The 17,375-nt window shown below is 41.4% G+C and overlaps 1 protein-coding gene across 1 annotated transcript in view; it reads right to left on the bottom strand.

Annotated features, from left to right (window-relative positions):
• Positions 1-5,008, bottom strand: part of ECT2L (epithelial cell transforming 2 like) — a 61,694-nt gene extending 56,686 nt beyond the window's left edge. The window contains 4 exon segments of the mRNA XM_029223540.1: positions 2,143-2,282; positions 3,414-3,540; positions 4,143-4,322; positions 4,463-5,008. Coding sequence (XP_029079373.1) covers positions 2,143-2,282; positions 3,414-3,515 — 242 coding nt within the window. The 5' untranslated portion in view covers positions 3,516-3,540; positions 4,143-4,322; positions 4,463-5,008.
• Between the last annotated feature and the right edge of the window lie 12,367 nt (positions 5,009-17,375).

Raw genomic sequence — 17,375 nt, 5'->3', positions numbered from 1 at the left:
GAAAAAATGTCAGGCCTAATATTGATGAGCCTCAAAATATACCACAAGATCACTAATGACCTCCAGTGGTTACAACTAAAATTGCTCGGTTTGTGATACATGAGACTAGAACAGGATGGCCCACAAAGCAATTATGGATAAAGGGTTTGGTCTCTTATTTTCTTATCTTGAAAGCTGCAAAATTGAAGTCAAAGGAAGCCTACCCAATGACTACCATAAAAATCTCCCTTCCTTCTGATTTTTTAAAAAAATATACATTTATTTATTTATTTATTTATTTTTGGCTGCGTTGGGTCTTTGTTGCTGTGCGCGGGCTCTTCTCTAGTTGCGGCGAGCAAGGGCTACTCTTCAATGCAATGCGCGGGTTTCTCATTGCGGTGGCTTCTCTTGTTGCAGAGCACAGGCTCTAGGCACGCGGGCTTCAGTAGTTGTGGCACGTGGGCTCAGTAGCTGTGGCTTGCGGGCTGTAGAGTGCAGGCTCGGTAGTTGTGGCGCACGGGCTTAGTTGCTCTGCGGCATGTGGAATCTTCCCGGACCAGGGCTCAAACCCGTGTCCCCTGCATTGGCAGCCAGATTCTTAACCACTGCTCCACCAGGGAAGTCCCCTCCTGATTTTTAAGCATTGACTGAAGAGCCTCTTTGTCTGTGGCCTGTCTTTGCAGCCTCTTTTGACATGCCTGGAAGATGGCTGTCTCCCTCCAGTGACTTGGTGACTCCATCGGGGATAATCCACTAGGAGCCCCACGGATGCAGAGAAAGCTGACAATGGAGAAGGTGCGTTCGTAGGTAGGAGAGATGAAATGACTGTGTGAAAGTGTAAGAAAGACTGAGAGAAGCAGGTATTGTAAACTAAAATTACCCAATTTGGTCTTGCACAACTCTGACACTTTTTGGTGAATATCTAAGAAGTTTGAGGGTTAGCCTGTCCCCCAAGCCCCACCACCAGGTTGTAGTGAAAGCAGCCCCAAATGATCCCTACCTGGAGTTTCACTGAACAAACTTTAGTAAATAAGCCCAAACCACTTCATACAGCCTCCTCTGTAGGCCTGACAAAAATCCCAGCTCTCTGCCCTTTGGGTGAAAGATTCATTCAACTGAGAAAGAACAATGTTCCATAAACAGGATTCTATTACTATCCTTTTTGTGGCCTCAGGCTACCAGAAAAGCCCCAGTCAGACAGGGCCATTTTTTGGAGATGAAACCATCCTTAATAAGCACCAACTGGCCTGGCTGGATTCTTCAGACTGGTCCAGGCATGCCAGAGGGCTCTCTGGAATATTTTGGTCAGTTCACATATCTGAATACCTTTAATTTCACCAAAGACAGGCCATTTCTAGCATTCAACCAGCATGTTAACAAGCCACTAGTTGCTCTGATAATAACTAATATCTAATATTTGCTATGCTAATTAGCAAAGTGTCTGGTATAACTAAAACACTGTGACCTTTCCAATACAGTGCTAGCTAATCACCCCTAGAGTACTAACTCTTGATCAGAACACTAGCTGCCCCTGGGTGTAATTTCAACTAACACTTTCACATGTCACACCAGCCATGCTGGAGTATTTTGAAATAAATTACAGATATAATAGGATGCAAGGGGAAGAATAAGAAGAACCAGGGCCTAACGGCAATCAGTGACCACTGCCGTATGAGTCTTGCCCATATTCCTAAATGCTGCTGCCACTGTCATTTCTCAGATATTTTTTGGATCTATTCATTCATGTAACAAATATTTCGGAGTACCTACTTCAAATATCTTATCTGTCTGAGAGTTCCAAGGAGAATTTAATATACTAAGAGAATGTTAAAAATTCATTGGCTGGGGCTTCCCTGGTGGCACAGTGGTTGAGAGTCCGCCTGCCGATGCAGGGGACACGGGTTCGTGTCCCGGTCCGGGAAGATCCCACATGCCGCGGAGCGGCTGGGCCTGTGAGCCATGGCTGCTGAGCCTGTGCGTCCGGAGCCTGTGCTCTGCAACGGGAGGGGCCGCAACGGTGAGAGGCCCTCGTACCGCAAAAAAAAAAAAAAAAAAAATCAGTTGCTTTTTTTCTGTAGAAAAAAAGAAACTCTTAAAAGTTATATGAACATTTTATGATATTTTATTTTCTTTAAGATAATTACATCATTAGGCTACATTTACCTTAATTGTAATTTAGTGCATCATAAAAAAATCGTGAATAAGAATTCTTGATGTTGCTTGTTAGTCCAGAGGTCAAATCAATGACTTATAAGAGCAACTCTTTCCTGAAAGAGCAATAAGGGAGAGAAAATGACATTTTCCTTTACAGTTCAATATGTTCTTAGTTGCTAAGCAATCCATAGGCAACCTAACAACCTCACAGCTAATGTTTGCATTGCACGTTACAGTTCACAAAGCACTTTCACATATGTAGTAAGGGTCTCTCCCTTCAGCTTAAACTCCTTTTATCTAGGGATGCAGGCAAGCCCAGGCTTGTTGGGTGGGTTGGTGGGAAAGGCTGGCAGGGATGTAATTGCAGAGGGGCTCAAGGAGGGCCCAAAGAGGTAATGGATCCTCACTATTGTTTCCACCTAAGCTAATGTGGTCCGGGAAACAGATCCCAAACATTTCATCTTGAAAACACATACTGGCTACTTGCTTAATTGTGAAAACAGGGCCATGTGAGGTAGGTGTGATTTTACTAACCCATAGTCCTACCTCTTCATAGCACCCACCAAAAGGAAAGTTAGTAAATTTTGCTGAAGAGCCATTGTTAGGAGCGTCTCCATGAAAGACATACACCAGGACCAGCGTCCCCCCAAACCAGGACTTCAGTCCAGCTTGGCTCAGAGTACATATATAAACCCACTGTCTTTATTACTAGTCAGGCTTTGGTCCCAGCCCATCTGGTCTCCTTCCCTTGTGAATGCACCTGGACCACGCAGGAGCTCTGAGGACCCAGGCAGCCCCCTTTTCCATGAAGGTCTGGCAGAGCTGCCTGGGCCATTCCAGTGACTGCTTCCTGCATTATCTTTCAAAGGAGGGGCATCCCCTGGCCCCAGGGAACCATGCAGTTGGCACAAGAGGGAAGAGAGAATTAAAGAAACAACAAACATATCAACACTCTCCACACCAAAATACCACCAAAGCACCTTCTCTTGTCTCCTCCCCCTTACAGCAACCAGGGTGTGTCCTGGAGGTTTCTGTTTCATCTCTGGAGGTGCTGACAGGGCAAAAGTGGGAGCAGCTCTTGCACCTCCCATAAGATTGGAGTCGTGGACTGGGGTGAGGAGAGACTGTCTTTGGGGTAGGTTTATTTCTGTTTAAAGTGACTCAAAAACTAAGTTCTTTACAAGTATTTATTTTATTTTAAATATGGCAACATGAGACCCAGTATATCACAGTAAAATTCACCTTAAAAAGCTTGTCTTATTCTAGAGTATGTGACTCACCTGTCAATTTAATGACTTGTTGCTAAAAGGTGTCCAGGCACTGAATCTTGTGTGGAAGCTCTTCATTTCCAAGCTTTCCCTGGGAGAATTCCCAGCTGACATCTCAGCAAATTATTTTCGTCCACACCTAGAACATCCAGTATATTAATGTTGTCCATATAGGAATAATCAAATTACAGCAATTCATTTACATATATTTGTTTCTATAGATACAATTAGAGCAATTCATATATATATATATCCATACAAATATACACAGAGAGTTCATGAACTCTAAATCATTGCGATTATTCTCTCCTCAACTACCTGGACCCAAATGTGAATCCAAACCAGAGCTGTTTTTTACTCTGCTGGCAAAATGACTCAGAAATTGGAATGATTCTTTATCAGCCATGAATACTGAATTTTTCTTTCTCTGGAAAGCAAGAATCTGAAGGGCTCAAAGAGGGCGCCCCCACCCCCACCCCAGTGCCTAGCTTTTGAGGACATAAGTCAAAGAGGATATAGAAGAAAAAGTTAGGCTAATATAGTAATGATCTATTGCTGCATAGCAAATTACCCTAAAACTTAACAGCTCAGAACAACAAACTCTTCTTATTATCTCAAAGTTCCTGAGGGTCGGGAATCCAAGCAAAATCTAGTAGGGTACAGTATTGTTAGTCTACTAGGGCTGCCATTACAAAACACCACAGACTGGGCGGCCTGAACAACAAAAATTTGTTTTCTCACAGTTCTGGAGGCCGAAAGTCCAAGATCAGCATGTTGTTTCTGGTGAGGCCTCTCTTCCTGTTGTGCAGGCAGTAGTCTTCCTGCTGTGTTCTCACAAGGCCTTCATTCTGAGCACACACGGGGTGGGGTGCAGGAGGTGCTCTGGTATCTCTTCTTCTTCTTCTTATAAGGATACCAGTCCTATTGGATTAAGGCCCCCCGTATAACCTTATTTAACTTTTATTACTTCTTTATAGGCTCCACCTCCAAATGTAGTCACATCGGGGGTTGGGGCTTCAACATATGGATCTAGGGGTTGGGGGACACAATTCAGTACATACCAGGTACCTCTCCTTCAAAATCTCCCATAGGCTGCAATCAGTGTGTTGGCTCTGAAGCTCATTCATGTCTGTGACCAGGATTCATTTGCTCGTGGACTGTTGGGTGGAGGAATCCTTTGCTTTCCTTGCCACATGGGCTTCTCCTTAGGGCAGTTCACATGGCAGCTGGCTTCCATCAGAGGAAGCAAATGAAAAAGCAAGAGAGGGCACACAAGAGGGAAGCCACAGTCTCTTTGTAACCTAACCTCAGAATTGGTATTCCATCACTTTTGCTCTGTTCTATTAGGTAAAAGCAAGTCACTACATCTGGCCCACACTCAAGGGGAGAGGATTACATAAGAGCGCAGGTAGTAATACAATCTACCACAGTTCACCCTTTGGATCAGTTCCCTTCCTTTCCCACATGCAGAACACACTCATCCACGCCTTAAAGCAGACAACCCCAAAGTTCCATCTCATCAATATTTTGAGCTTAGATCCCAGGAGATAGAAATGATTCATAACAGCCTCTACAGACCCAGATATACCTACTCTTGATCTAGAGAACGCTGAACTAAAAAGATAAGCTATCTGGTACTAGCCCCTACATACAATATATATAATGGTAGAACAGGAAAAGGATAACTGCAATAAATAGTCCCATTTGTAAAGGAGAAGAACGATATATAAAAGAGTTAATCCATAGCAATTCTGAGATCCTGCTGTAGAAGGCTGGAACCCAGTTATCATTTTTAGTCTCAATCACATTCTCTTTTGTACCGTGTAGGTAACTCCTTTGACAACACGGCTTTCTCAATATCTATCTCAAGTTATTTGATTCCAGGCAGTGCTATGTGCCACAATTGTTTAGAGACTTGTCTCTCTCTCTCTCCCTCTCTCTCTCTCTCTCTCTCTCTCTCTCTCTCTCTCTCTCTCTCTCAATTTAATAGCAAGTACTTTGAGCCTATCAGACTTTCCTTAGGAAGAGCCAAACCCTAAGTCTCCCCTCTTTGAGAAATTTTCCCAGTGTGAAAGTATTTGCTGGGTACCACCTTATTCCATTCAGAGATCCTAACAATGGTGTGACAACCATACTCTTCTTGACTTGGTCTTTGCCACTAGGCAGAGTTTTAAGCAGACTTTTTCGCTCAAAGGACTTCTCTGTTGCTTCTTAACTAGTTGAACATGTGAATTAGTTGCACCTTCCAAGCTTGCAAAACCCTGAGTTTTTTGGTTGTCTCTGATTTCCTTTTCATTCCTGCTTGCAAACCAGCCAAATATTTTCTGAGCTCCTTTAATTCTTGTAGTACCTTGGCAAATGCAGCCAGTAGAAATGAACACATTCTAATAACAGTCATTTTCTACCTCTTTGTATAAAGTACAAGCTCATTACATATGTAATATGCCTTTTAAGCTATTCTAGACTATATTTTTATACATATTTTTTGGTGACATGGATTGCTGACTGTCCAAGTCTCCAATAACAATTTCATGCTGCCAGACTGGATGTTAATGTCACATAATTTGGAATGTATTGATGTTGGTATGGCAGCACCCTACTCCTGGAACCAATATTTGTATCTACCAAACATTTAAGGAAGAAATAACAAACTTATTCCAGAGAATAGAAAAAGTGGGAATTATATCCAGGTCCTTCTATGAAGTCAGCATAACCTTAATACCAAAACCCAACAAGAACCTTATAAGAGAGGAATATTATAGGTTTATTACCATAAACATAGGTCCAAAAATCCTAGTCAAAATATTAGAACACCAAACCCAGCAATGTATTAAAAATGTTAATATATCACCAGCAAGTTGGAATGTAAAGTTGATTTGATATTACAAAATCAATGCACTTCTCATCATTAATAAAACAAAGGAGAAAATCATGAAAATCTCAGTAGATACAAAAAGTGCATTTGATAAGATTCAACTCCCATTCATAACAAAAAAAATCTTACCAACCTAGAACTAGAAGAAACTTCCTAATCCAAATTAGGACATATTATAAGAAACTAGCAAACATTAAACTTAATAGTAAAATGTTGAAACTTTCCTTATAATTGCCACTACCATCTTTATTCAATATTGTTCTGGAATTCTGTCCAATGTAATAAAGCAAGAAAATTAAATTATAATCATTGAAAAGGAAAAAAACTGTCATTATTTATTAGTGGCATAATTGTATGTAGAAAATACTGAAGAATTTACAGGTAAATTGTCAGATTTAACGCATGTTTAGGAAGTTTGCTATACACAAGGTCAACATAAAAAAATTTGTATTTCTGTATACTAACAAATTTTTATTAAAAAACAGTATGTCATTTATACTAACTTTTAAAAATCCAATTTAAATCAGAGGTACAAATGTTCCACATAGAATACTAAAAATTTTATCAAGAGAAAGTTTTAAAGATCTAAGTAACAGTAACGTCTATATAGATGTTTAGTTGTACCAAATTAATCTATTAATCAAAACCCAGCAGTGGGGTGGGGTGTTTGTGTGCACGTGTGTGTGTGTGTGTTTGACAAACTAATTATGAAATGTGTATGAAAATGCAAAGGGTCAAGAACAGCAAAGACAACTTGAAAAAGAATAAAGTAATAAGACTTACTCTACATGGTATCAGGACTTATTTACTACAAAGTTAGTGTAAATAGAGCATGAGGTATTGGCATAAGAATAGACAAATAAACCAGTTGAGTCCAGAAACAGACTCGCAAATATATCTCACTAGATTTATGACACTAGTGGCACTGCAGAATAGTAGGAAAGGAAGATTCTAGTCAGCAACACATGGAGTAGAACCACTGCATTCCATTGGGCCCAGCTGATCCTCAGAATCATAACAGTAAAAGATTGTTTTAAGCCACTAGAGTTTGGAGCGTTTTGTCATTCAGCAATCAAAACTGATAGAAAAAATTCATACCTGGAAGTAGAGTACTGCCATAACATAACCTAAAGCATATGGCAATGATGTCGGAAAAAGAGCAGCAAGTGGAAATTGGAAGGGTGGTGAGGAGACTGTCAGTGGAGCCTAGAAGAACAGTGAAGTTGCTAAGAAAGGCTAGAAAAAGGATCACCTGTGTTATGTAGCAGTGGAATGTTTAGTAACACTGTTGCCTGCATTAATGTGGACAATGGGAAATCTACCAAGGAATGTGCAGACCCGGCTAAAGAGATTCCAAGCAGGATATAGAAAGTTCTGACTGGCTTCTTAGCTGAATATGATACAATAAGAGAGACATGAACTGACCTGAAAATCTAGTTTTTTAGCAGAAATAAAGAACATCTAGTACAGTATCTCCAGCCAGCAATAAGTCTCAAAGTAATAAATGGCTTCATTTCAAAGACCTCCTTGATAAGGTCTTTGAAAGGTTTAAGGTGGTGTGTCTCATGGACACTCTCATTTAGAAAATAAAAGAGTTCCTAAGAGTCTTAGAGACTTTGTCCCACAGCACCCTGATTCATATCTCAAGGCAGCCAGGGGCCTATCTCAAAGGGATTTGTGGATGCAGCCTTTGTTGAAGAGAATGGATTATAATAAGATAACACAGAAAGCCCACAAAATTGTCAAGAAGATTGTTCTGGTGAAAGCATGACCAGCTTGAAATAAAAGGGACTGAGAAGGCCTGAAATAGTCTCTGAGCCTCCAACTTTCTACAGGTAAGAAGCAGGCTGAGAAAGCTTTGCAACTACAACCACAGATAATTTCTTATTGAAAAAGATGGGTGACGCAGAGGACAGAGCGAAGAGTCAGTAGTGCAGAGCCAAGAGAAGCTGAGAACAATGGATCAGGAGACTACTCCCAGGGAGTAGACCTGGACCATAATCAAGGAATCATCAGGACAACTGGTCTGGCTGAATTTCAGAATTGCTATGGACCAGAAACTACCATGTGACTTGCTTCCTGCCTTTGTGAATAGGAAAGACTGCTGTGGTTACCCTTTTTGTGTTTCACTAGTGTAATCTAGGTGTCTGGGAGACAGCTAAATTCACAGGTCTCCAGTTCAAGTGCAGAGACAGACAAGGAGCCTCACTTGCAATTGGACCTGATGCAGATCACGAGAGACTGGACTTCTAGACTGATACCATAATTGGATGAGACTTTGGGTGTCTTGGGATGGGGTAAATGCATTCTGCTTGTGAAAGGCATGTGAATTGTTGTGACCAGAGGATGCAACGTGGTATATTGTCTGTACATGTGGCCAGGAATGATTGCTCCCATCCAGTTCTCCCATCAAGAAGTGGAGTCTTATTGCCCTTCCTCCCGACAAATCTGCACTAGCACTGCCTTGTTATAACCAATAGGATGTTATGGAAGTGATGATATATGACTTCTGGTCCTGGGCTTTGAGACTTGCAGTTTCTCTTTCTGCACTCTTGAGATCTAGTTGCCGGGTAAATAAGCTCGGGCTAGATTACTGAGTGAGGTGAGACCACATGGAAAGACAGAGGTTGAACCAGCCCCCAACTATTTCAGCCACCCCAGTCAGAGCACCAGATGTGTGAATGAAGCCATCTCGGGTATTCCAGTTCCAGCTGAGCTCTCAGGTAAATGCAACCAAACGAATGACCCCAGCCTACAACAGCAAGTGGAACTGCCCAGATAAATTGTGAACCCACAGAATTGTGAAAGACGATTCCTGTTTCAGATTTGGGGATGGTTTGTTATCCAGCACAGACTGACAAAGTTGTGTGTTGGTGAGCATCCAGAACTCATATATAGCTGCTCAAAGTGTAAATTAGTATAAGTACTTGAAAAGCGGGCATTATTTCCTAAAGTTGAACATGTGCATACACTTGACCCAACAGAAAAACATGCACATGTGGACCAAATATATCCACAAGAATGTTCATAGCTGCTTTGGATAGCTCCAAACTGGATACAACCCAAGCATCCATCAACAGTTGAACAGATAAATATATTGTCATATATTCATGCAATAGAATGCTACAGGTCCATGAACAGGCTGCTGCTACACACAACAGTATGCATGAATCACACACCTAAGACATTAAACAAAGGAAGCTGGAAACAAAGTAAAATATCTTGCATGGTTTTTTTTTTTTCCTTTTTTGCGGTAGGCGGGCCTCTCACTGTTGTGGCCTCTCCCGTTGCGGAGCACAGGCTCTGGACGCGCAGGCTCAGCGGCCATGGCTCACGGGCCCAGCCGCTCCGCGGCATGTGGGATCTTCCCGCACCGGGGCACGAACCCGTGTCCCCTGCATCGGCAGGCAGACTCTCAACCACTGCGCCACCAGGGAAGCCCCTTGCATGGTTTTATTTATACAAAGTTCTACGCTCTAGTGGTTGAAGTCAGGATAGTGGTTACCTTTGGGGAGGAAAGAGAAGGTAATGACTAGAAGGGATATGAGAGGGGATTCTGGGGTGCTGGTATTGACCTAGGGGTGGGAGCCTGGGTGAGTTCACTTTGTAATTCATCGAGTATTACACTTATAACATGCATATTTTTCTATATCTTCTATTTTGATTAAGAAGTTTTAAAATAACATCATACTACTAAGTACCTAGAAAAAGTAAAATTACAACTTTATAAAGATAGAAAACTTTACTGAAAAACAATTTTTAGAGACCTAAATCAATGGAGAGAAATGTTTAGAGATATGTATTAGAGATTCAGAAAAATGAAGAGACTAATTCTCTCAAATTGAGATTCGATGCAATCTCAAAAAAATCCCAAAGTGATACTGTATGTGTGTAACTTGAAAAGCTGATTCTGAAATATTTATGGAAATTTACAAGGCTAAAGTAGTCCAGACAGTCTGGAAGAGCAAGAGAGGGAGATGTGTTTCTAGATATCAAGACTTATTATAGGAGAGGAGGGATAAATTGGGAGTTTGGGATTAACATATACACATTAACTGAATCACTTTGCAATACACCTGAAACTAACACAACTTTGTAGATCAACTGTACTTCAATAAAAACAAACAAAAAAACAAGGATATATTGTATAGCACAGGGAATTACAGCCATTACCTTGTAATAAATTTTAATGGAGTATAATCTGTAAAACTATTGAATCACTATGCTATATACATGAAGCTAATATAATATTGTAAATCAACTATACTTTAATAAACAATTAATGTAGAAAAACTTATTATAAAGCTGCACTAATAAGATGACATGGTATTAGCATGGGGACAAATAACTAATCAGGGGAGCAGAAGAGAAGGGTCCAAAATAGATAGACTCATGTATACATGGGCATTTCTTAGATTTCAAATCAAAGAGGAAGAGAGAGAATTTTCCATTTATAGAAAACAGAGTATCTATTTAAAAAAGAGAAAAGCAAGTGGACCACTTTCTCACACTGTACCACACGTACATTAATATCTGGAGGCTTTTTACATATAAATTCAATTACACGTGGCTTGTGAGTGCCCAGAAGACAAAATTAAGAACAATGGATGAGGTCAGAGAGATGGATTTTGGCTCAGTCTAAGTGGGAAAACAATCACTTCAGCAGCATTCGCTGTCTTGGGAGGTTATGTCCATTACAGAAGATGTTAAAACACAACTGGATGACTGCTTCCAGTGAAATTCTAGCTGAGATTCAAGCATCAGAAATGTCTAAGTTTCTAAGCAACCCTCTTGCTATAAATACCAAGAAGAGAGGGAACAATGTGAATTTCTTCAGCCTGGAGTAGCTGAAGAAATTTTATTGGCAAGTCAGAAGAATCTGAGAATAAGCCAAACGCTGGTGGTGCCTCTACGCTTATTACACTTCAATGAGACAGAAGCACATTTTAAAAATGAATATCTCGGAAAGGCATGTACCATATTAGGAACAGTTTTAGAAATATTACAGAAGGGCAGCATGACATGGTGATCATCAAATTTGAATTCCTGCTCTGATCCCGCTAAATTGAAGCCTTAGGGACTTCACTGGTGGTCCAGTGGTTAAGACTCCATGCTTCCACTGCAGGGGGCATGGGTTTGAGCCCTGGTCTGGGAACTAAGATCCCACATGCTGCACGGCCAAAAACAAACAAACAAAAAACCTCAACCTCCCCACCCCAAAATTAAAGCTTTACAAGTAATTTCATCTCTGAGCCTCAGTCTCCTCACGTGTGAAGCAAGGCAGTGATGTGTCTTGGCAAACTACAGTACAATAATGTTCAGATAAAAACCTCATGGCAATGTGGAAAATTAAATACCTCCCTCTGAATCAACATTAAATCAAAACAAATCCTTAGTTTCATAAGATGCCCAGCTGTTGTTATGTGAAATCTCTCCAAGAGCCAACATAAGGGATTTTTATTTAGCAACTTCTCAAAATTGGTATTATCCTCTGTGGTAAGGTATTACTGAGTTACAAAATGAGCGGAACATTACAGAAAGAATAGTTGCTATCTCTGCTGGTGGGCTTCAATATGTGAGTACAGTACATCATATACAGATACAAACATAGACACAGATACAAATTCCCACAGGATTACATTCATTCTTTTAAATGAATATGTTACTTTATTGACTAGTTATTTGATCCAGGGAGAGACGGCATGCTGGCAATCACTACTTCTTTAAATGGGATGATTTCTTTTCATAGTCCAGCATTTAAAATCTCCCAGGGACTTCCTTGGTGGCACAGTGGTTAAGAATCTGCCTGCCAATGCAGGGGACATGGGTTCGATCCCTGGTCCAGGAAGATCCCACATGCCGAGGAGCAGCTAAGCCCGTGCGCCACAACTACTGAGCCTGCACTCTAGAGCCTGCCAAGGCATAACTACTGAAGCCCGTGCACCTAGAGCCCGTGCTCCACAACAAGAGAAGCCACCACAATGAGAAGCCCGTGCACCACAACGAAAAGTAGCCTCCACTCACCACAACTAGAGAAAGCCCACATGCAGCAATGAAGACCTAACGCAGCCAAAAATTTTAAAAATAAAATAATTTTTAAAAATTCTTTCAGCCTCTAAAAAATAAAACACAAAACTCTCCAAATAGTAGCTCCGTAAGATATCAATAGGTATTTCCCAGAAAAGCAGCGTCTGTGGTTAAATATGCCTGGAAATGATTGATTGAAAAAATTAAAACTTTTTTTGTAGGATGTTTTGCAAATTTAGTATATTGATGTTCAGTCAGTCTCCAAGAGAAGGAGGTAATATGTAGCATATCTCTTGTTCATTGTTAAAGGAGCTTATCATGAAGTGTATTAGTTGTCTAGTGTGGGTATCATGGTGGGTATCTAGTGCTGTGTAACAAACAGTCCCAAAACGTAGTTGCTTTAAAAAAGCATTTATTCTCTCACAGTCAGGGGTCAAGCATGGCTTAACTAGGTCCTCTGGTTCAGGGTCTCTCACAACCCAAGTGTCAGCTGGGGCTTTTGTCATCCCAAAGCTGAACTGGGGAAGGATCCACTTCCAAGCTCGGGTAGAGGGTTGTCACACGATTCAGTTCCTCACGGACTGAGGAGAAAGGGCCTCAGTTCCTGGCAGGCTGGAGGCTCCCCTCCCAGGTGGGCTTCTCCACAGCTTAGCTCACAAAACAACAGCTGGCTTCCACCCAAGTAAGCAAGCAAGAGGGCAAGAGAGGGCAGGCAAGATGGAAGCTAGAGTCTGTAACAAAATCTCAGAAGTGATATACCATTGCTTTTTGATTCATCAGAGCAGGGGTCAGCAAACATGGTCAGCAGGCCATATTTGGCCCAATGCCCATTTTTGTAAATAGTTTTATTGAAAGACAGTTAATCATATTTATTTACATATTGCCTGCGGTTGCTTTTCAGTACAACAGCAGAATTGAGTAATTGGGAAAGAAACCATATGGCTCACAGAGCAAAAAAGATTTCCTACCTGGCCCTTTACAGAAAAAGTTTGGCAAACCCTGCATTAGAAACAAGTCTAGCCTCCACTTGAGGGGAGGAGATTCAAAAGGGCATGAATACCAGGAAGCTGGGGTCGTTGGGAGTCATTTTAGAAGCTGCCTACCTTGTAGTGCCTGCCAACAGGTAGGGACTTGGCAAGTAGTTGCTGAGTGAGTAAATGAATAATTGTTCACATCCACCAATTTTCTAAATTCAAGGGCTGAAAGAAAAGTTGCTAGCCAAGAAAAAGCCAAATTCCTTCACCGATTATTAGGATTTGACAACTGCATCACAACTGTAACAACTTATCAACTTGTGTGATCTTCTTATTAGTAATTTCTATCATTATGTCAAGTGAGTTAGATGGCAAAATAAGCTTAGGATTAAATTCATATGTAGATTGGACAGATTATTCTTTCACAACATCAGCAAATTGGAAGAAAGCGTACGTATTTGAGATGAGAATTCACTCTGGGGGCAAGAATATTTATTGTGAATTATGTTTACAATCGGACAGCTACAGTATCTTCTAATACCAAGAGAGACTCAAAACCTAAATGTATAAAATCAAATTCTCATCCATTTTTTTCATCTTTTCTCCATGTGCTTTCTCCAAAAGCCAAAATACTGTACCACAAAGTTCTTCCTTGATCATTTAGGATCTCTCTTGTTCTAGTACAAAGTAGCGAGTCATTCTTGGAAGAGGAAATGCCCCGCTGCTGCTGCTTTGCTTACAGCCTAGTTTTCCACTGAATTGAAACTCCAGTGTGGGTGACACAAACTGGAGAACTATTTCTTACCTCGCTCTGTAAAACAAGGGCTCTAAATATTTCTAAAGTTTGGTGCAAAAAGGGAATAAAATAGGAGACCCCAATCTGTGGTTTTTCTCATGTTACTGGATCCAACAAACATATTAAGTAACTAAATCAAAGTGGGGAGGGGGACATGGAATAAAGGCTATATTTAACATCCTACATTTTTTTGAGTAGCTACTCTGACTGGCACAGTGCTAGTAAGTCTCTTTCCCATACACGAGCTCATTTATTTCTCACATTCATCCTGGGAGTTTGATTACAGATGAAAAGAACAGGGTAAAGAAAATATTCCAAGGTCACACAGGTAGTAACTGGTATCAAGTTTAAACGTTATACTGGATTTTTCCTAACATGTGAGTGTAACTTGAATTGGATGTATGACTGGTATGGGTTAATTTGGAAATATACTTTCTATCCCATGACTTATTATTCTTTATAACTGACATATCAATGAGAAACTCAGCAATCCACACTTGCACCTCCATGCTTAGGGAGAAAAAGGTGGGTGGGGGGTGGCGGGTGGTGCCTGTTGTGTGACAACCAAAGCCAGGTTAAGGGGTGAGAGGGCTGGACAGCTGCCAGTCCATACAGAGAGCTAAATCGTCACTGGGATAAATCAAAACCCTGTTGTCATTAACTGTGTTTCCACAGGTGATTGGTTACACAGCTGGAGGAATGTAAATTACTCGGGTCCTACTCCACTGTGCAAGACACTGACTTGGAGTGGAAACTGGAAACAAAACATTGTTCCCTGGCACAGAGGTACCTACATTTGAGTACTTTGGCAATTCACATTGCAAGTTGTACAATGATTCATTTATTTTCTAAAAGTTAATTCTTTAAATATGCCTCCTCAGAGGTTGTGTGGTTCTAAAGATTGCAGAAAAGAACTGGTATACAGGAAAAGTGAGTGTGATTTGTGAAAAAATAGAAATGAAAGATAATTCCAGTTAAGTAAAATGTCCTATATTCAGGGCATGTAAAAACATGCCATTTTGAACATAAACTGGTATATAATTTTTATTAAATGCACAAATAAATAATGAAAGTAATAGCATGTTTTGAGGCACAGGAGTTTTGTGGCCAAAACTGGACATAATCAAATGCTGGATTTGCTCACAGATATAGAAGTTTAAAGCTATAACATAAAAATTATAACAAGAAGTGACTGTACTATTTAAATTCATTCAAGAATAATAATCAATTATTGTTGTTCTAAAACTTCCAAGTCCCAACCCCTACTTTCTTTCACGTAAATAATGGTTTTTAGAGCACAATTTTTGAGGTTCCTATGATGCACAAATGTCAAGACGGGCCTGAAAACAATTACACGGGTTGTGCTGCACTCGAATGCGTGTGTTGTTAGGATATTCTGTTCTGATACATGGCAAGGTTGATTAATAAGCAGAGCATGGGTCCTTTTAAAAAGATAAAATATAAGTATCACGATTTTAACTAAGATCTGATCTTATTGATCTATATATGACTATAACCCTATTCATCAAATCTTAGCATATTAACTATTCAGAGCTATACAGTTCTAACCACTTACTGTATTCGCAGTAGATTCTTTGTATTTCTCTTTCACTACCTGCCCCCCATCCCTCTCACTCCCCCCCGCCTCGTGACCCCACTTTTCGTTGGAAGAGGGTGAGAACTGCCCGAAGGAGGGAGGGAGTCGCTGTGAGCCAGCTCAGAACCCTATGAAGATCAGTGTTTTCCAAACTTCTCAATAACTCAATGACTTCATCCCTATCTCAAATGCATGCTCTGCAGGAGATAAGAGTTTACTGGCCACAGCCCAGTTCAAACCTGACCCTAGGCAGGGACAGTGGTGTTTCTCCCAAACGCCACTTCAGTGCTGTGGTTCTCCAAGGTCACCGAGGGGGAGCCCAGCGAGGGCGCTGCTTTGGGTCTTTCCGAGGCCGCACCGGGAACTAAACCGCCCGGGAGCTGGGCCCCCATGGCCCCAAGAAAAAGCTGTGCAGCCCGGAAGGCAAGCGCTTTACCTCCGGGAGGTGGCGGAGAGTCGCGGCTCCGAGCGTCTGCCTCCTCTTTGGACCGCGTGGAGCTGCAAGAGCAGGACCCCGGACGCAGCCTGAGGGGCAGGGGCGGGTCCGGCAGCCCGCCCGTCTCCATAGAGACCGATCACATGGCCCCGCCCTCCCCCGCAGCTCCCGACACCAGCACCCAAACAGGGTTCCAGAGCGGCTGGAGGGACCGCGCGTGACCGACGCTGCCTTCCCAGCTGGAAGGCCCAGAGGCCGGACGAACCAAGCCCGAGCGCCAGTGCCCTGCCGGCCAACGCCCCCTCCTTAAGGGCTGCACTGAATTCCGGCCCGGGGCGGCGTTCCCCTTTGTCACCCTTCAGGGAGTCTGGGGTGGGATCCCGGACATCACTGTAGTTCCAGAAGCCCCTGAAGACACGGAGCAGTGGGGCCAGACCCCGACAGGAGACTTGGATACAGAATCCAACGTTTGCTTTCTCTCAAAGAAAGCCAGCAATTTTAAGGCTGTGTGATGGAAAAGGTGGGGTTTCTTATCTTCAGCAAATCCTCATAATATTTTAATACTTATTGCCAATTTTCACATTATACAGGAGGTACCAAAGCCAAAGCAACATCCTTCTTAATTTATTTCTAATGGTTCTGGTCAAAATGGCTTTAAGTATTTATTGTGAAGCCTGGAAGTTTTTTTCATTTATATGTAGATGAATAGTTACCACCAAGGAAAGATGTTCACAACATGAAAAGCAGGTTAGAAAACCATATGAATATTACTACCTAATTTTTGTAAATAAACGTTTGTCTAAGAAGTCTGGAAGTATGTAAACAAATGTTAAATGGTTTGCTCCCGTAGTACTTTTAAAAAATCAATTTAAAAAAATTCTACAATAAATATGCAACATCTATATAAATAATAAATTTTATTCTGATCCAGGCGCCTCATTTTTTTCCCCTGTTGCCTTTAACATGTTTTAGTTGTGTGAAAGGATACAAATTAGATAAACTAAAAATTTGTTACCTGGGACCCACATGGGGTTCACTGACACAAAGGACAAATGAACCAGCTGAATAAACAAGGTCAATCTGCTGCTCTGTCACTAAGCCACAGGAAACAGCTTTTGCTTTACTCTATCTCAGGACCCATCCAAGAAAAACACGTCAATTGGCAAAGTTTCCTTTTGCTCTGTCAGACCCTAGAATGCTTTTTCCCTTGGAATCCCTATTTGCTCAATCCAACAAAGCAGTTTTGAAGGTTACATTGAATGTTCTGGT

This window comes from Monodon monoceros, unplaced genomic scaffold, assembly GCF_005190385.1.
Source record: "Monodon monoceros isolate NGI ecotype Baffin Bay Population unplaced genomic scaffold, NGI_Narwhal_1 Super_Scaffold_15, whole genome shotgun sequence".
NCBI lineage: Eukaryota > Metazoa > Chordata > Mammalia > Artiodactyla > Monodontidae > Monodon > Monodon monoceros.
Note: the sequence above shows the minus strand (reverse complement) of the source record. Positions and strands in the feature narration are given on the sequence as shown.